At 35.6% G+C, this 20,252-nt stretch overlaps 2 protein-coding genes across 2 annotated transcripts; both read left to right on the top strand.

Annotated features, from left to right (window-relative positions):
- The first annotated feature begins 404 nt into the window (after positions 1-404).
- Positions 405-4,312, top strand: LOC145029718 (uncharacterized). Its single transcript, XM_078978196.1, has 8 exons — positions 405-805; positions 878-1,606; positions 1,743-1,760; positions 1,991-2,126; positions 2,507-2,572; positions 2,664-3,579; positions 3,667-3,784; positions 4,012-4,312. The coding sequence occupies exons 1-8, from the start codon at positions 405-407 to the stop codon at positions 4,310-4,312; spliced, it is 2,685 nt and encodes an 894-aa protein (XP_078834322.1).
- A 1,979-nt stretch (positions 4,313-6,291) lies between these two features.
- LOC145028875 (uncharacterized) lies at positions 6,292-9,178 on the top strand. Its single transcript, XM_078977586.1, has 3 exons — positions 6,292-7,073; positions 7,210-7,245; positions 8,717-9,178. Exons 1-3 carry the CDS (start codon positions 6,889-6,891, stop codon positions 8,952-8,954), a joined length of 459 nt encoding a protein of 152 aa, XP_078833712.1. The 5' UTR covers positions 6,292-6,888; the 3' UTR covers positions 8,955-9,178.
- The last annotated feature ends 11,074 nt before the right edge of the window (positions 9,179-20,252 follow it).

Genomic DNA, 20,252 nt, shown 5'->3' with positions numbered 1-20,252 from the left:
CATATCCGCTTTATTCCTTGTAGTCTTTATGCTTTTCTCTGAGATCCCTTGTAATTTCTCTTTGATATAATCATATAACAATGTTATCATGGTATCAAAGCTGAGGTTTGATACGTTGTTAGAAGTCTTTGTAGCAGTTAGCCGTGGCGTGGATCAAACTGTTGTTGATTCGTTGTTGTTGTCGGTTGGTTCATAATCACTGATATTAGTCTTTTTTGATATGTTGATTCGTTGCTACTATTGATTTGTTGTTGTTGTTGATTCGTTGTTGCTGTCGGTTCGTTGCTACTGTCTGTTCGTTGCTACTGTCCGTTCATAATTGCTTCGATTGCTTCCGCTGGTTTGTTACTCCTTTCATTCTCAGATTATTATATTGTCATTGTGGTTATTCATTCACTATCAACATGACTGGAAAGGATGATTCCTTTCAGTCAATCAGTACTCGTTTTGATGGAAAGAATTATACGTATTGGAGTTACGTTATGAAGAACTTCCTTCGTGGGAAGAATATGTGGGGCTATGTCACTGGGACTAAAGCCAAACCCTCAGTGCCTCAAACTGAGAATTTTGATATGTTGCTTGATGCTTGGGAGACTGATAACTCCAAGGTTATTACTTGGATCAATAACCCTGTTACTCAGTCCATTGGTATACAGTTGGCTAAGTATGATACAACAATGGAAGTTTGGAATCACTTGGAGAGACTGTATACTCAGTCCAATTTTGCTAAACAATACCAATTGGAATATGATATTCGTGCCCTTCAACAGAATGACCAGAGCATTCAAGATTTCTATGCTGCTATGTCTGATCTCTAGGATTAATTGGCTCTTACTGAATCTAAAGAGTTAAAAGATTTTGAGCCTTACATTTCTAGGAGGGAAGAACAACGCTTGGTTCAGTTCTTGATGGCCTTGCGTTCTGATTTTGAAGGTCTTCGTGGAACAATTATTTATCGCTCTTCTCTTCCTTTAGTGGATTCAGTTGTCCATGAGTTAATTGCAAAAGAGACTCGTATCAAGTCCCATGCAGATAAAGGGTTTAAAGCAATCTCTACTCCTACTCCCGCTCCTGCTGTGCTTGCTGTCTCCTCTAGTCAATCTCGATCAAGAGTCGCTTATGATGAGTGTGCATTCTGCAAAAAGAAGAATCATTGGAAAGCTCAGTGTCCATTGTTAGTCAACAAGGGTAAATCTGGTCAATCTCAGTCAGGGCAACAAAATAGGTCTAGTCAACAGAAGCATCCGTCTCATTCCTCTGGTACTCCTCCATGGACCCCTCGTCCTCCACACTTTGTTGTTGCTGCTGTTCCACTAGTTGACATAGAATCTGTTGGACATATGCCACCATCTGCATTGGATCCCAAGGTGTTTGAGAGCTTTAGACAGTATTTGGCTTCTAATCCCACTACCATGTCTGCATCTATGTCTTACTCTGGTCATTCTTCATCTGACACTTCAGGTATTCCCTCATCTTTGTGGATTTTAGATTCTGGTGCAACCCATCATATGACTCCTCATTTGTCATTATTTACTTCTTTGTTGCAAGTGTCATCTATTTCTGTTAAATCTGCTAGTGATACATCTATGCTAGTTGAGGGTGTTAGGTCTATCTCCGTTTCTCATATAACTCTTCATGATGTTTATTACATTCCCAAACTTACTTTGAACCTTGGCTCAGTCAGTCAGTTATGCAAGTCTAGTAACTGGGTGTTCTTTTTTGATTCTGTCTGTGTTATACAGGATCAACACACCTAGAAGGTGATTGGGATTGGCCGTAGGGTGGGGGAACTATATGCCTTGGAGGTCCTCAAAGTATCTGTTGTTGCTGCTTCCAGCATTGATTTATCTTCTTTTCGTTTGAGTCCTTTGTCGTCTGAGTTTTATCTTTGGCATTCTCGTTTGGGACATGTGTCTGTATCACGGTTGAATTTCTTAGCATCTAGTGGTGTTTTGGGTCATTTAAACTCTTGTGATATTTATGATTGTAGTGGTTGCAAACTAGAAACATTTTCTGCTTTACCCTTCAATAAAAGTATGTCTTGTTCTACTACTCCTTTTGATATTATTCATTCTGATGTGTGGGGTCATGCACCAGTATCCAAAAAGGGTGGGTCAACCTATTATGTATCTTTTATAGATGATTATACTCGATACATGGGTTTATCTTATGAAACGCAGATCTGATTTCTTTAGTATTCACAGCAATTTTAGAGCTCTTGTTAAAACTCAACATTCATCTATGATTAAGTGCTTCAGGTGTGACTTAGGGGGAGAATATACCTCTATTGATTTCACTTAGTTACTTGCTTCTGATGGTACCATACACCAGTCTTCGTGTACTGACACACCTCAGCAAAACGGTGTGGCAGAATGAAAACATCGTCATATTGTTGAGACTGCCCACTATTTGCTCCTGTCTGCGCAGGTCCCTAGTGCCTTTTGGGGAGAAGCAGTCCTAATTGCTGTGTATGTGATTAATCGTATCTCTACTTCATTGAATTCAGGAATATCTCCTTTTGAGAAGTTATATGGTCATCCACCATACTACTCTTCCTTACGAGTTTTTGGATGTACTTGTTTTGTTCTTCGTCTCATGTTGAAAGGAACAAGTTGGGGCCGAAATATGCTATTTGTGTATTTTTGGGGTATGGGATTGGTCAGAAAGGATACTGTTGCTATGATCCTATGAGTCAGAAGTCATATGTTTCTCGACACGTTACTTTTTTGGAACATATTCCTTTCTACTCGATTCCTGCTGCAGCCCACAATGTAACAAAGTCTGATCTTCTGCGTATTGATCCTTTTAATGAAGATATAGAGGCTCAAGACTCATCTATGCCACATGATCCCTCGACACATGACACACCCACTTCTTCAGAGGGTGCCTCGACTCCACCTGTTCCTGAGCCCGATCCTCAAGATATTGAAGTTGAAGATCCTCCTCCACCACCACCCCTCAGGAGATCTTCTCATCATGTCAAGTCCACCAAGCTACCAGATTTTTCTTACTCTACATATTCAGGACCGTTTGCTTCATTTATAGTAAGCATCCATCATCTGTCTGAACCTGAATCATATAGAGAAGCTGCTTCAGATCCTCTTTGGCAGAATGCTATGGATGAAGAACTCACTGCTCTTCATCAGACTCATACATGGGATTTGGTTTCTCTTCCTCCTGGGAAACATACTATAGGTTGTCGTTGGGTGTACAACATAAAAACAAAAGCCGATGGCTCTATTGAACGATATAAGGCTAGACTTGTAGAAAAAGGGTATTCCCAACAGTATGGTTTTGACTACGAGGAGACATTTGCCCCAGTTGCGAAGATGACGACAGTTCGTACTATGATTGCAGTTGCATCCGTTCGACAGTGGAAGATCTTTCAAATGGATGTCAAGAATGCCTTTTTGAATGGCGACCATCATGAAGAGGTTTATATGACCCCTTCTCCAGGAATTCAGCATCGACCAGGCGAGGTTTGTCGGCTTCGCAAAGCTTTGTATGGGCTCAAGCAAGCCCCTCATGCTTGGTTTGAGAAATTCTCCACAGTGATTACCTCTCTTAGATTTGTCCAAAGTAATTACGATTCTGCTCAGTTTGTTAGATGCTCGAGTGCAGGATGGATTCTTTTGTCCTAATATGTGGATGCCATGATTATTACAGGTGATGACCATGGTGGTATTGAGTCCTTGCACCATGATCTAGCTCGTCGATTTGCTATGAAGGATTTGGGCTTGCTGCGTTATTTCTTGGGTATTGAGGTCGCTCAGTCTAAGAAAGGGTACGTTCTTTCCCAGACTAAATATATATATATATATCTGACTTGTTTACACGGGCGGGACTTTCTGATAATCGTACTGTTGAAACCCCTCTTGAAACCAATGCTCGATACTCTCCTACCGATGGTGTTCCATTGTCTGATCCGAATCTTTATCGTACTGTGGTGGGAAGTTTGGTTTATCTCACAGTCACTCATCCGGATTTTGCTCATGTTGTTCATATTGTCAGTCAATTTGTTACTGCACCTACTTCTATTCATTGGGGAGTTGTTCTTCTTATTCTGAGATATCTTCGTGGCACTCAGTTTCAGACTCTCTTGTTTTCCTCGACATCTTCTCTTGAGTTGCGTGCCTATAGTGATGCTGATTGGGATGGTGATCATCATGATCGTAAGTCTACCACTAAATTTTGTGTATTTCTTGGAGAGTCTCTTATTTCATGGAAGACCAAGAAACATGATGTTGTCTCTAGATCTTCCACAGAGGCTGAATATCGTGCTATGGCTATAATTACATGCGAGATTATCTAGTTACGATGGCTTCTTGCGGATATGGGAGTTTACATTTCTTCACCTACTCCCTTGAATTGTGATAATAAAAGTGCGATACAAATTGCGAAGAATTCTGTTTTTCATGAGCGGACGAAGCACATTGAGATTGATTGTCACTTTACTCGTCATCATCTGTAGCTTGGGACCATTTTGCTTCCCTTTGTTTCATCAACTTTGCAGCTTGCGGATATTTTTACGAAGGCTTTATCGGCTTCTCGGTTTGGTTCTTATGTGACAAACTTTCAATGCTTATTGTTGCGGCATTGTGAGTTTGAGGGGGGATGTTAGTCTATATTATTAGTCCGCTTGTTTATGGGCCCTTTTTTGTCTTTAGCCCATTAAGGTTTCTATCTAGCTAGTATTTATATCCGCTTTATTCCTTGTAGCCTTTATGCTTTTCTCTGAGAACCCTTGTAATTTCTCTTTGATATAATCATATGACAATGTTATCATATATATATATATATACATATATATATATATATATATATATATATATATATATATATATATATATATAACAGTAAACATACTCTGCAGTTTGCAATATGTTTGGTAAATGGATATTAATCGTGCATTTTCTTCGTGGGTAGCTGCATAACGAAGTTTTAAGCGACTACAACACATATCCATCAATTCGGTTGATTAGATTCATCAATGGAATTGAAAAGTTTAACTTTGGAAAATCAAGGTTTCAAAATCGATTCTTTTAAAGAATCAAGATATATATGGGAAACGTGAATATACATTACAGCATCACTTAAGCTTCAGTACTAAACCTTATGAAAATACGTTGTTTTACTATATAAAGATTACGATTAGGGGTTCACGAATAACACTTAAAGATGTAGTTTCATGATGTACACAATAGTTTAGATAAGGAAGCAAAAACATTGATTATCTTCTTCCTTCGTGATGATGGAAAACAATACTGTTTACTAGGGTGAAGTAATAAACGATAATAGAGGGAAAAAAAAACAAGGATTGTAAAACGATAATAGATTGAAAAAATGTTATTAGGGATGACATGTTGACCAAGTGAAAACCAAATCGAGTATAATTACTAAGTTAAGACGATATATTTTATAGGTTTAGTACCTAAGCTTAGGTGGGGCTGTGATGTATATTCCCTATATATATATATATATATATATATATATATATATATATATATATATAACAAAATATATCTTAAATTAATAATTTATTTAAAATAACTGATTAATAATTTTGGGTTTTTACTATAAAAGTTTAATTAATTTTATAACCATGGTTCCCACGGGTTATAAACTAGTATATATATATATATATATATATATATATATATATATATATATATATATATATATATATATATATCCCACGGGTTATAAACTAGTATATATATATATATATATATATATATATATATATATATATATATATATATACTAGTTTATAACCCGTGGGAACCATGGTTATAAAACTAATTAAACTTTTATAGTAAAAACCCAAAATTATTAATCAGTTATTTTAAATAAATTATTAATTTAAGATATATTTTGTTAGTTATGCGAAATTATAATCGTTGATTCAAATAAATATGTAAAATTAATTTTTAATATATATTAGACATTTTTTATTTGCGAATTAATGAAAACATTAATATAAAATTTAAATCTTAAAATAGAAAATAAATACATTGTCAAATAGTATCACATTAATGAGGAGGTCTAAAAAAATAAAAATGGAGAACTAATATATTGACAAATGGCAACACATTAATTAAGATATCTAATATGATGACACATGGCAAAAGAACTACGCTTTTATTACTATAGAGATATATATATATATATATATATATATATATATATATATATATATATATATATATATATATATATATATATATATATATATATATATATATAAAGCCAAACACGTCAATATACATACTTGTGTAAAGGTGGAAATCATCAGAGTGTGAGTTAGATTAGGTAAACCTAATGGTAAAATTGAATTCAAATCGACATAACTGAAAGACCAGTCGATCTCATCTTAGCAAAGTCGCTTCAAACATACAGCGAAGAATCGCAATGGCAGCGATTCTAATTTTGGATGACCAGGCGATTTGGTCGCTGCTCACGAAATTGAATCCATGTCGCATAGAAGGGTAGGATCAGATGGTGGATGCGGGTGGTTGGTCTAAGTGGCGTGAATGGTGAAGCAAGCGTTTTGCTCGTTGCCTCCTCAGATCACGACGAGGTTGCCTGAAGCCTCATCGGTTTCTGCCCCTTATGTTCTTCTCGCTCACACAAGAGAAAGTGAGTTTTATTCAAAACCCTATGGACGACAGTGAGTGGAAAACAGTCATCTAAATCGTGGTCGTTAAAACTCAATCAACTTTTCATCTGAGCGCCATAAACTCCAATTTGGCGGTTGTTTGCAATTCATTTGATCTGGTACTGCTTCTTCTACCCACGATTCCATCTCTAACCACAATTACGTCCATGCCTCTATTTTGGTAACTGTTGAATCAGTTCATCCACATCCGCCTATATATTGATGGTTCGATGTTAGATGTTTACATCTTTCAATTGGTAAAAACAATTGCTTCATTTGCCTATAAATCATTCCATGTTTCTATCGATTGCTTCAATTTCTTCCGTCTTCTGATTTGCCTGTGTATACTATTGCTTCTGACTTTGCGATTGCCATTCTTTTTGTTGCCTGATTCATCCATGGAAATTAATGTCAGGTATGTTGCTCTTAATAAGCTTCGATTCAGCATGTCTCCTTCTTTGACCTTTCCCAATATCTCATAAACCCCACATAAGAACAACCATTTCAATATCTATGCATGATTCCTTCGTTGTTGCTCCTTCGTTTTATAGGTACGTCTTCTTCATTACCGGTGGTGGCTATTATAGGTATGTTTTGTGAATCATCCTACAACCCTAATTCACAATTATTGTTGACTTATTAGTATAAATACATCCATAATCTCCTCCCATTCCTTCTACAAACTCATAGTGTGCATGGTTTGTGCATCTCATTGAAGAATTATTGTTCAGTAGGGGTTTTGATTGTGATTATCTTCCCATTTTTATTTGTTTCTGGGTTTTTAATGCTTTACGTGAATCTTTTAGTTAACGTGAATTTTTTACTTTTCCATACATGCACCCAAATTTGAAGAAGTATGTTTTTCCACAAATATCTTAGCAACTGTTGCAATATCTTCCCCGATTTTAAGCAATCTTGAATTTGATGCATCTTTACCGTTATCTTTACTTTTATTTTGGCTCTTTTTCGAATCTGTAGTCTTTTTTTTTTATTGAGCGGATGACTCGTCACTGAGACCTACAGTTTCTTGTTGAGTGCAATCAATGTCGTCAAAGTCATGCAAACTATAGTGGCTTGACTCTTGAGTAGGATGGGGAAGGGTAGAAGTTGGCCCCCAACTATGAATGTCTGTCGCAGTCGCGCCTTCAAACAACTGTGTGCAAAGGTCGGGGTACGATAGTGGTGTGCATCTCAAAGAATCCGCATGTTTGTTTGACTGTTTGGAAAAAATATTTTACTATTTAAACATGATAATCTATTGTTTATAAATTAACAAAATACCTTCGCTTCTAGTTCCCATTCTTCTTTGAAAAGATTGAAGGTATTGGTTGTTGCAGTGTACACATTGCCGGTTTTGTTTTTTAACTTCAAAAAAGCACCAAACTTTGACTTTAGATAGTCATAGTGGTTCTTCATATGTTTTTGGTCGATAATAAAGTTATGTTCAATTTTTAATGTTCCAGCTACATTCCTCCAAGACAGTGCTTTCAAACTACTCCCCTCCCGTACATTGATTGTAACTTCACGTAAACAAGCTTCTAGAAACGCTTTCTCTACACCTTCAACCTTCCAACTAATCCTATCCTTCTTTTCTCCTATTTCTTTGATCAATTCAACAAAAAACGTATGTTTTAGCAACTACTTAAGCATTGCAAATACATGTTTTCAACAACAATTTAAACAATACAAAGACACATTTTCAACAACTTCTTCTACAAAACAAATACACAATTCAACAAAACTAATGAGTATTTCATGATATGTCAAGAACAAAACTAATAGATATGTCAGCAACAACATTTCAACATAATACCCAAACATAACAACATTAAACATAAATATATGAATAGAAAAAATCAAACATAACATCAAGAATGAACATCAAAATTAAGGATATAATCTATCATATAACATCAAAATTGGGCATATAACATCATAATTGGGCATATAACATCATAATCAAGCATCTAACATCAAAATATAGCATAACATCAAATATTGAATCTGATTGAACAAATCAGAAAATATAGCATAACAATTTTGTTTTTTGATTTTCAGCTTTGAGGAGAAAGAAGGAAGAAAAACTAAACGACTAATGTATTCAATGGAAAAAAGGAAGAAACTGAAGGAACAAACTGAAAATATACCTGCTGTCGGTAATGACTTCAGTGGCGTCGTCGGAGGAAGAAGATGGGTTGCGGCGGAGGAAGGCGGGCGTCGTCGCTGGGCTTCGTCGCTGGGGTCGCCGACGGTGTCTTCCGTGGCGGCGTCGCTGGGAGGAGAGAAGAGAACATGATGCAAGGCAAGAAGAGTGGAAGGGAAGAAAAGAAAAGAGGTGGTCGAATCGTTTAGGGCAAATAGAAACGCGCATTCGTTTTTAATTTTCAGACTTTGTTTGCCATCTGAAAAAACAAGAGGCATTTTTAGTTTTAAGAGGTAAAAATTAATACACAAACAAACGCTCTGAATCTTAAATTTTAAGACATTGCCTCTTAATTTTGCAATTAAGAGGTAAACAAACAGCCCCTAAGTCTTCAAGTGTGACAACCCGAAATATTTGGATCCAACAAGGTCTAAATTGTAACCCTATTACAAGGAGAACCTTGAAAACCATTAGAGTATAAGTGCATGTATATGGAAGTATGCACCTTGGAAGTCACATACAAGTTAACCTCTTGAAAGTAAACAAAATTTAGTGAGGTAAAACTAGATAAATGCATTTGATTAAGGATCATATGGTGTAGACACAAGAACTTGTAATTGTATCACAATCTTAAGCAATTAATTTATAAGGACAACAAAATTGTGTTTGCTATTAATTAAGACCATAAAAACCTTCCTAGGACCCATCCAAGACCGTAACCATCTTTAAAGAAGTACCCTTGGCCATAAACCCCTCTAATGGACCATGGTTTGGCCGTGAACACATTAACAAGCCATAGCTTGGCCGTGAGCACCCTTAGTGGACCGCCTTTGGCCATGAACTACTTTAAGGAGCCTTAGCTAGGTCGTAAACACCTTCCTAGGAGGTCTCTTGGTCGTAAACTACTCCATAAAGACTCCAAACTTTGACCATGAACACCTTCCTAGGCAACATCTAGGGCGTAAAATCCATAAAGATTCCAAACCTTGACCATGAACACTTCCCTAGGAGCATCTTGGGCATAAACACTTAGATATTTTAAGTGTTTACGGTTGATGAGTTGTCTTTTGCTAATATCCCATGCAAATTCCAGTAAAACATGTGTTAACCCTATATAACAAAGCTTTATCCATCAGTAATCCAAGCAAGTGTCAAGTCACCCTATTATCCTTTTTGAGCGTAAACTACTTCCCGTTGATCACATTCACTTTCTGTAAACTCCTAAATCACTCCCCACATATTCAAGCTTCAAGCCTTATTTCCTCAAAGCCTCTACTAGATCTTGTAAGTATTTCATGTTTATCTAAGTAGTTTATCATATTCTTTTAGTTATTTCATGATATTTACACATAAAATTATGTGTTAATATTCTTAGGATATTCTAAAGTTCAAAGAGTTATCAAGCTCTTCAAGTGTTAGGACTTGAACACTTCTTAACATCTATCCAAATCATCCACCAAATCAAACCAAGGTGAACTTCATACCCCACTCTTTTCAAGTTTTCATTTCTTTTGGGGAGTGGGGGGGGGGGGGGGGGAATACAAGTTAAATCGTATCTAAATCCTTGGATAATTGCATATATTTGTATGTTTAGGTGTTTATATGTGTTGAAATGTTATTATTTCTTGTTAATACTTCATAAACTTGAGATTTCACAAACCTCATGATGTTAGAACTAAGTTATCTTTGTATAGATTTACGTATTTTGTATTATATTAAACATAAAACTAAGCTAGTAGGTAAATATATGATGAGTTACACCGAAATGGTAATTTGTGGTTAAAAATACTTTTACTACTAAAACTTGTGCAAACTTTAAGACATAATAAATTTCATGGATTTATATGAGATTTTGGTGGAACTAGTGAAACTATTTTAGTCACAACAAGAAGAGAACATTTTGTTTGCAAAGATCTCCATAAAATTTTGGGTATGTTAAAACACCCTACAAAACATGGCTATTTTTCTAAAAATAAATCTTACCAGTAAAACAATCTTGTAATGCTGATACCATTTCAAGGGTTTTAAACTTAGAACATTATGTCATATTTATAACCCTTTGCAAGTTGACAAAATATTAGTGATTGTTTATAAATTTAAAAATAAATAATTTTTATCAAGAAGATTCACAAAACAGAGCTTTTATGACAGATTTATTTTCATGTCATAAACAGCCGTCATAAAACTTTCAAAAACACAAGTGATAAGCTGTATGTCATAAAGAAGAAAAACGCGTGTCATAAAGTTGCAGTCATAATTTTACACAAGGAAAACGTTATTTGCATTATTTAATAAAGGGACAAAAACTTGCGTACATTCCATTAAGGCTCTTGTGAGATTAGTTTTGTTTTCTTCACCGTACCTATCTAGGTACATTGTAAGTCCTGTGTTTATAACCAGAGTCCCCTAGAGGGGGAGCGGGATAATTGTGTATGGATCTATATAGGGGTTGACACCCCACACATGTGTTGTTCGCCACAGCTAGATCGGCCAGTCTAAGGTGACAAATATCTAGACAGTATCTGACACCTGAAAAACATTAGGGTAGGTGTTCTCGTCATATCTTTATGGTTATAATGATTCACATAGAGTAAGGTCCTAGTGACATTGGAATTACGTGGAACATACACCCCATTGGTTTTATAACATACAGAACTCTGTTTCGTATATTTGGTAAACTGATTTCACAACTCTGATCTTAAGTTTTTTTTTTAAGACCACAACATCTTTTATATACAGAAAATATATGATTTTTTGGGAACACTTTCATTTCGAAAACAAACAAGGGAAAACCAAGGAACATGCACACAACTATACACGATCTTACAAAGACTACTCACTCTGCTAGCTTTACAAAAATCCATAACTATATTCATATATTTTGTGAATCTGATTTCACAATTCCGGTTTTAGGGTTTGAGGACCACGACATCTTTGTATATAGAAAATATAGGATTTTCTGGGAACACCCTCTTTTCAGTAACAAAAAAAAGGAAAACTAAAGGATATGCATGCAAACATACACGATTTTGGAACGACACTCATAAACTACTTTTTATAGAAAGTTTTGGATTTTCTGGAGTTTTACAACAAACTATGAACAAAGTTATTACAACGTTTTACCTACAAAAATGCTTATGAACTCACCAAATTTTTAGTTGACGCTTATCAAAACGACTTGTATTCTCAGGGATCTAGTAGACAGGTATTCACCACGATCGAGGCTCGGCGTCGCTGCATTAGGTTATTTCTACTTTTGTTATTTGTGTTTAACTTTCGAACAGTTGTGTTGTAAACAATGTAGTACTCTAAATCTAAATGTATACATTTTTTTGTTGCTATGTTTTATTTATATACAATTGTTATGATACTGTACAATGACATCATCCCCCCCCCCCCCCACATTTCCGCAGTCCTGGTTCGGGGGTGTGCCATCAAGCCTTCTTCTTTATTAGTTATTAGGTCTAGATCCATAGTTTTATACTTGTATTGGTTGTTTGAAGGATTTTAGGTTGTTGTTTGAAGAACTCCAACCTTAAAGGTTGAGTTTTTATGTTTTTTTTTTGAACCAATTATGGTGTTAAGATGAGAGTTTTATCTTGGAAGTTGGTCCATGAAGGAAGTTATGAGCTTTTTGGTCCCATTTTTACCTAGACATGGATTAATGGTATTAAGGACACGTAAATGGATAAAGTGGGAAATTTTATCCTTTAAGACCATATTTTAATGAGTACGGAAGTTTAGGGCTTAAATATTAAAGTATTAAGACTTGGTTAAAAGTTGGTCGATCCGCGAGGTTTGCTCTATGAACCTAGTATTAGTAGTGCAACATCTTTCGAGCAGATCGCAACTATTTTGTTGCCTATTTGCTAGCATCGCAACCCTGTATTTGTATTTGTCGCAGTGATATGACATACTAAGTTGACTTTTTAACCGAAGTTGACTTTTGGTCAACAATGTCTATATTAGGCCTTGGAGAGGCAAAATGGTATTTTACTCCTAGGCTAGTTTTTATTAGACCAAGAAGACTTGTTAGAGAAGTGTGAATTATATGTTTACCTTAATTACTAAATTATGTTTAATTTTTATGTAATTTTGGGGAGTACTTGATACCTCTAGCTTGTTTTGTGGATTTTTATCTCGTCTTCAAATCTGGTAAGTTCTAATGAACTTACTTAGTATATGGATTGTTTATTATATGTATTACAACTAGAAAAAAACCTCTCAGAGGGAATTTGATTGAAGTATAAGGATGTAGGACCATTATAGACCTCTCAAAGAGAAGTGATCAATGTTAGGTCAACTAAAAACAAATCTCTCGGAGGGAATTTAATTGATTGGGTTTACGTGTGCTAGCATATGTTTTATGTGATTGTGTGTGGAATTATACGAATGCTTATGATATGACATACCTTGATTTGTGTTGTTGATTCTCATATTTTCCAAGTCTCGATAAAGGTCTCGAGTTCGACGATACTAGTGAGATTTCGAGTTTTGTACCTGAAATACAACATAACCATGCAGGAATCGAGAGAACCCTCTGATGGTTAAATTAGCGGAAGTTCTTTATTCGATTTTGATTCGTATGAGAGAGTGAGAGAGATATGAGCTTATTTTAAAAGTGTCTTGAGAGGTGTATATGTAGTGTAATCAGATGTACCTTATTTTTTGGGGGAGAAAGCTTAACAGTTGTGCATTGGGAAGGTAAGCATATGAAATGTATCTGAGGTGATAGGTGTATTTTTGTCTTCAGATGGAGCAAACCAAAAAACGGCCTAACCATAGCAAAAAGGCGAAACCATTATAAAACGACCAAACTCTCATGAAATGGCCGAATCATCCGGAAATGGCCGAACTGTCAAGAAATGGCTGAACCATTTCTAAATGGTCGATGAGATATACATATCAACAAGCCCCCCCCCCCCCCCCCCCACCCCCACCCCCACCCCAATTCTACATATCAACAAGTTCCCAAGTCTAAAATAGGAGGGAGTCGTTTGTCTAGTCCTACTTCAGACTTATACTAGCACGCATACACAACCAAACTTCTTCATTTAACTAGGTTGGGAGAAATGACACCGTGATACCTTTCAAGCATTTGTGAACGAAAAATTGAAGTTGTGGTATACTTTGTCTAAGTTGTAATTTATTCGAAGTGATTCAGCATGATCGTGAAGCTTTAGCAAATCGAAGGTGTCATATATATCGATATGTCGAGAAAACTAACGCTGATTGAATTTCTTAAAAAGGGATCTGTCCAATAAGTCCCGCAAGTCTGAAGTAGGAGCGATTCGATGTCTAGTCCTACTTCGGACTTATAATATAATGAAGTATGCGAGTCAAAATTTTGGTTAGTTATGGTATGAACAATGACTATCGATTAATTATTTGACAAGTTACAAAAATTAGTGTTATTTTGATAAATTACGTTTTGATAAGTGTCGTTTTATAATGGTTTGGCCTTTTCACGACACGTATTTCTGTTCGTCGTGAAAAGGCCGAACCATTATAAATTTCGATTTCGGAGTCCTGCAGAATGGACTAAGGTGCTGTTTGATTTTCTGAAGCAAAAATTCATGAAGTCTGCGGACCACCTCTGCAACCCTCTGCAGTAGAAGAGGTGGACCAAACGGCTGCAGACTATAATAAGAAGCGTGTTTGTTTTTTTAACATCTGCATACTGCTGCAGATATTAAAAAATTAAAATAAACTAATTTTATAAACCGAAAATAGCTTTTTAATACGTAAAATTTAATAATATATAACATTTCGGTAAAAATTAATAATATTTCAGTAAAAAAGAATGATATTTCAACAAAAAATAAAGATATTTTCAATAAAAAATAATGATATTTCATCAAGAAATTATCATTATTGAATATAAAAAAAATAAAAAATAAATTCAATAAGAATAAACGAAAAAAAAAGGAAAAAAATGTGAAACAAAATTTTAATAACATATAATTAAAATTTCAGCAATAAAAAAAGAAGAAGAAGAGGTTGGAAGAGGTTGGAAGAGGCAGTACAAGTGCTGCGCCAAACAGAGCACGCGTAGAGGTTTTTGACTCAGAAGACTTCTAAAAAACAAACAGCTGCGAGATGAAAAGTCCTGCGCGTGTGCTGCGCCGCGCAGCAGTAAGAGGTTTGAAGAGGTTTTTTCCAAAAAACAAACAACACCTAAGTTTCGGTTGTTTTATAATGGTTCGACCTTATAATGATAACCGCCGTGGAATGGACTAAATTTTGGTCATTTCGATAAAAATTAGTGTATATAAGTGTCATTTTAGTCCGAACCACGAACCTCGTTTTGATAAGTGTCGTTTATTGTCGGTTCGATAAGGGTTATTTTGATAAATTTCGTTTCGAAAGTTGTTAATTCGATAAACATCATTTTCACGTTTTTAATGAATATTGCAAAGCAATAAATTGATGTTGGTTTACACGCAACATCAACATGCGGTTTCTACGGATTTTATGAAGCACGGTATTCGTTTAGACATGTATAATTCATCGATATTCGTCATGTGTCATTTCGATAATTGCCATTTCGATAGATGTCGTTTCGGCAATTGTATGACATCGGGTGGAGCTCGATATTATTCGATAGCTTTTTTCGACTAGTTGCGATACTAACCATTTTGATAATTGTTATCTCGGTAAATTTTGTTTCAATAAATATTACATTGGCTTCTGGTTCATAGTTCTAAGTTTCGACTTAGGCTTTATGAGAGGTGATATCAAATTTGATCAACCTCAGAGTCCCGTGAAATGGACTAACACCCCGTTCCCGAGTTTATCAAAAGAAAAGAAAAGAAAGTCACAAGAGAAAAGAAAAGAAAGTAAATGAAAACAAAATTTTCTTTTGTGTTCCTGAGTTGGAGAGAAGTGGAAGGAAAATTAATCATTTTTTTCTTTCCTTCCAAATCCTTCCAAATCGGTAGGAAAGATGGGAGGGAAAGTGATCCTTCCATTTCTCTCCACTTCATTTAATGAAACTCGACAACACCAATTTCTTTCATTTTCTTCTCATTTCCACCTGTTTCCTTTCTTTTCTCTCGTTAAGTTGAACTCAGGAACGGGGTGTAAAATATGTAACCGATCAGAAAATCAGTGTTTAATGAACTGTATCATCCACTTTAAACTTAAAGATGGTCTGTTAAGCCAATAGTTGTGATTCATATGATGATTTGCATTGTTTATTTAGGAAAGACTTTGTCAAGTCCATACAAATTTGTGACCAATTATGACAGAACAAAATATCACATTTGAAAAATAGAGCAAGTTATCAGATCATATGAAAGTGGCGAGTATGTGGTGCAATTTGCACGTTATCCATGTGCATTCGCATTCGCATTTGCATTCACTTATTATTATCGACATTAAAAATATGTAAATCGTACCTTATTATCCATATTGTTTCATGTATGGTTTGAGCTAGAAAAGCCATTGAGAGGTAACAAAAAAACCAAACATTAGGATGTAAGGCAGATGAATCATCCATTTGCTAAGCTAGTATCAACCGTAAATGTCGTTCCATTGATACCGAACCATCGATACCGAACTGTAGATATGGATCTATAAATACCGAACCGTTGACACCGGACTGAAGCATGTGACTGAAGTGAAATGTCTCTTCGGGTCTGTTTGGTGATGGTCACACTCAGATTCGAGTAGAGATAGTATGGACAATGCTTCTGTATTCAACCAAATAACTCGATTGTTGCACCTACAGATGAGGAATTGATAAGAGTATCGAATTTGGATCCGTTAGATTATTACATCCGATAGCCATAAAAGACCAGATGTGGTAGTTGGTGGAGTTTGGTTTAGGTTATGAACATTGGAAAGTCCAATAGAGGTATACGATGTCACTGTTCAGTGTTCGGCTAACAATTCTGTTTTGATCAATCGATATAACAAACATCTTGTGAAGTTTCGAACCCTTATGATTGATTATTTGGCATTGACATTACAGGGCTAAGCATGTTATTGCACTTGACATACATTTGACGAAAGTTGTAGTATGTCAGTTGTGCATTGGAAGTGTTCGATGAATGTATCAATGCACCATGGTGGTAAACTACAGGCCATTTAAAACCTGATGTAGACTCACGACCATCTTCAGGTAATTTCATAATCTTTCTGTGATTGGAGTGGTCCATCAGGAACCAAAAATAAGAACCAGAGGTTCAATGAAGAAGGGTGGAGTTGGCGATTGTATGAGCAAAATTGTATTAAGCTCACATGGCCTTGTGATTGTGATAATGGTTGACACAAAAGAACTATGCAGTAATTAGTTGAAAATTTTGAAGTGAGATGCAATTCAAGGCTTGGTGGCTTCTGTCAAAAAGAGTGGTGCATCTGTGAGCTTTAACTGCTGTAAAGGGTATTTTTTACCACCTCATCCATAAATTACTGAATTGATAACCATGTTGGTAACGATGACTATATAGAGGTAACTGATGGAGTTCTAGGAGAGTGGATTTTGGTTCGGGCATTTCATCGAGCATTTGAGTTCTAGGAGACTTGGTTCCATTCGAATCATCATATATGAGTTTCTTGTTTGGTTATAAAACTTAATGAAAGAGTTTGTGAAGTTACTCTTCTTTCAGACATTTTATCGAGCACTTTAAGTTCATAACTCATCTTTCCTTCTTTTCCAAACAGCTACGTTGTATTCATTCCTCTACTCCATCCAATTCAGCAAATAAAAATCACATATAGATAGAGGTATGGAATTAAGAATATGGGAACAAAAATACCCGAGATATGTAAACGCCCATGTGTCATTGCTGTGAAGTTTCGATCGACATAGTTGGTTGCAGCCAAATTAATTCTTGCGATTGGAATTTGTGATGACATGATCGAAGCTGAATGGATCAGGCTACGTGATGTCTGGTTTTCGACTTTCATTGATCGTATATGAGGAAAGCTGATGAGATGATACTTGGGTTTGAACAAATAACTTGACAGATGCATATTTGAAAAATATATGGGCACAGAAGCAGCAGCTGTTAGGCTTCAGATTGGTCCGGCTACTCCCATGGAGTCGGACCTCGATTCCATTAGATAGAACCAAATCAACTAACAAGAACTTGAGTCCGGCATTATGATAAATTAGGTACTGTTAGTATTGCGCTTGGTACCAACTGATAAATTTTAGGTGCCGAACATGGTTGGATGTATGAGGCTATGAAGGTAAAGTAGATAATAAATGCGTGAGTACCCTGTTCTTAATGTGATTTCGGTCGAACTGATGAGACTTCGCCATTCATAAGAAGAGATGACATCGATGCTGATTAAATCCACCGGAGAGGCTGTAAACGAGCACCCAAAAATACCGGCTACATCAAGAACTTTAGTCTGCCTCAACCACGGAATACGGACGAAGATGAATCGCTATTTTCTACAACCATGGGAGTAGTAGTAGTACATAAGGTGGTGGTGTGTTTTATGTAGCCCAATCGAACGAGTAGGAGTAGATATGATTTTGGGGTGCTGCACCAATAGGTGTGAAATCTTAATTAATCCGCTTGATGAAACAACATAGCTAATTGCAGGATATCACAAAGCTTGTAGGAGCGTGACTGGGTGAGTGACGGGCTTTCCTTGTGTCCGTGAACGAGGATTTCGAGCCTTGATGGGCAGCAAAACAGGATTTTCATATTGTGGTGGTAATGATATGAAAATCAACTCCGGTAGAGCCCCGATTTCATCCAGAAATTTAAATCGTCAATTCAGACTACAATCCATTAGTGAGAAGAAAAGTGACGAGCCAGAGTTTTCTCAGAGAGGAGATACGGGATGAAAGTCAAAGAAAATTAGAACTTGTTGAAAGTCAAAGTCAACAAAATATTAAACTTATGTATTTCATGGGCCCATGTCACACTTGCTCCTTACGTGAACGTAGCTATTTGATATGTGCTGGTGGGTTTGTACTCATTATAGTGCTCGTAAGCAAAATTTATTATGCGATCAAAACACTATTAAACTTCCATTTTGTGAGCATTGTGTTGGAAAACAAAATATTATGATTTTATTCTTCTACTCATTATAATGGTGGAGTTCTTTACTACTTGCATTTAGGCCTTTAAGCACCCGTGAAGGTATCATCACATGGAGAAGCTCAATACATGTTGACAATTATTGGTGCATTTTCTCAAAAAAGGTTGGGCATCATTTTTGAAGCATAAAAGTGATATTTTTTCTTTATTAAAGAGTGGAAAGTAATGATTGAAAAGCAATATAATGGTTTAGAATATCTTTTATAGGGAGTTTCATGCCTATTGTAGAAGTTAAATCATTACTTGTCACCATATGGTGGTTCATACTCCTCAACAAAATGGCATTGCGAAAAGAGTGAATAAGACGATTATCTGTAAAGTTCGATGTATGTTGTCCAATTCTAGATTACCAAACACTTTTTGGGCCGAAGTGAATTTTACTCAATAAGGTCTTTCCATCTTAAAATCCTTCCTTATTGCTTGCTTGTGAGAAGGCTTTCTTAAGTTCTTGCTTAGCTGGGAGGCACGAAAACAATAAGCTAGTTGTCCCAAGCTAGACATGAGTTACTGTCTTATCTTAAAGGCTATTGATTTCCTCCTTGAGGAGCAAGACCAGAGATCACACTGGAAAGCTATCAACTAACTTGTAAGAAGACTCTTTCTTTGGGCTTCTTCTTAGTCCGTTAGATAGTTGCCTGGAGCATCAATGGTTGTCCCTCGTTCTCCATTAAAAACAAGATTACACTTATTTCCATACATAATCCTTTAAAATTCGTACTGAATGCCTCAATATTAATCAAAACATCTAATATTCTTTTTGATGAATTTAATCCAATATTATTAGATTTTATGGAAATACCATAAAAAAATTAATCATTGTTTGATTCTAGATTTATAACCAAGGAATCAAAAACCATTTTCTTGAAAAAAACAAGTGAATGATTTTAAAGCAGTTATTAATTCTTTTGTTAGACATCTGCATACACACATGTAATGGTTTCATCTCTTTCCAAAACAAAATATGTTGGATTCTATATTTTGGGAGTCCTTTTACATTGATGATTGTTCTAAAATCGACATCCCTTACAATACCCATGGAGATCCACATCGTACATAATTTGATGAAGTATATTATGCAAATAAACAAAATAATATAATCTTGTACCCAACTAGTTCAACATAATCATTTTTTATCTATTGTTGTCATGCTAATTCTTTATATAACCTTAGGGAATACATCAATCACAATTGTGTATTCACATGGTTAATAGATATCAAAGCATACTATGCAAATAAAAAAAATATGATCTCTGCATTTAAAACATGTGATTTTAGTTATAAACCAAGATTTTCATGTTTTTTAGAGATCTTTGTTTGCAGTAATGTTCAATCATTTGCAATCTCCATACTATCAACTATATTGTTATCTCTTATATGAAAAATTGAT

Source organism: Lactuca saligna, chromosome 2 (genome assembly GCF_052625555.1).
Source record: "Lactuca saligna cultivar CGN05327 chromosome 2, ASM5262555v1, whole genome shotgun sequence".
Lineage (NCBI taxonomy): Eukaryota > Viridiplantae > Streptophyta > Magnoliopsida > Asterales > Asteraceae > Lactuca > Lactuca saligna.
This window is presented reverse-complemented; position numbering and strand designations above follow the sequence as displayed.

Excerpts from the sequence above, each read along its gene's own strand:
- LOC145028875 (XM_078977586.1), top strand. The coding sequence starts at position 6,889 with ATGTTAGATGTTTACATCTTTCAATTGGTAAAAACAATTGCTTCATTT. Across the intron at positions 7,074-7,209 it reads TCCATGGAAATTAATGTCAG|GTACGTCTTCTTCATTACCG; the intron begins GTATGTTGCTCT and ends TTCGTTTTATAG. Across the intron at positions 7,246-8,716 it reads ACCGGTGGTGGCTATTATAG|CTTTGAGGAGAAAGAAGGAA; the intron begins GTATGTTTTGTG and ends TTTGATTTTCAG.
- LOC145029718 (XM_078978196.1), top strand. The coding sequence starts at position 405 with ATGACTGGAAAGGATGATTCCTTTCAGTCAATCAGTACTCGTTTTGAT. Across the intron at positions 806-877 it reads CAAGATTTCTATGCTGCTAT|GAGGGAAGAACAACGCTTGG; the intron begins GTCTGATCTCTA and ends TTACATTTCTAG. Across the intron at positions 3,580-3,666 it reads CTCTCTTAGATTTGTCCAAA|GTGATGACCATGGTGGTATT; the intron begins GTAATTACGATT and ends TGATTATTACAG.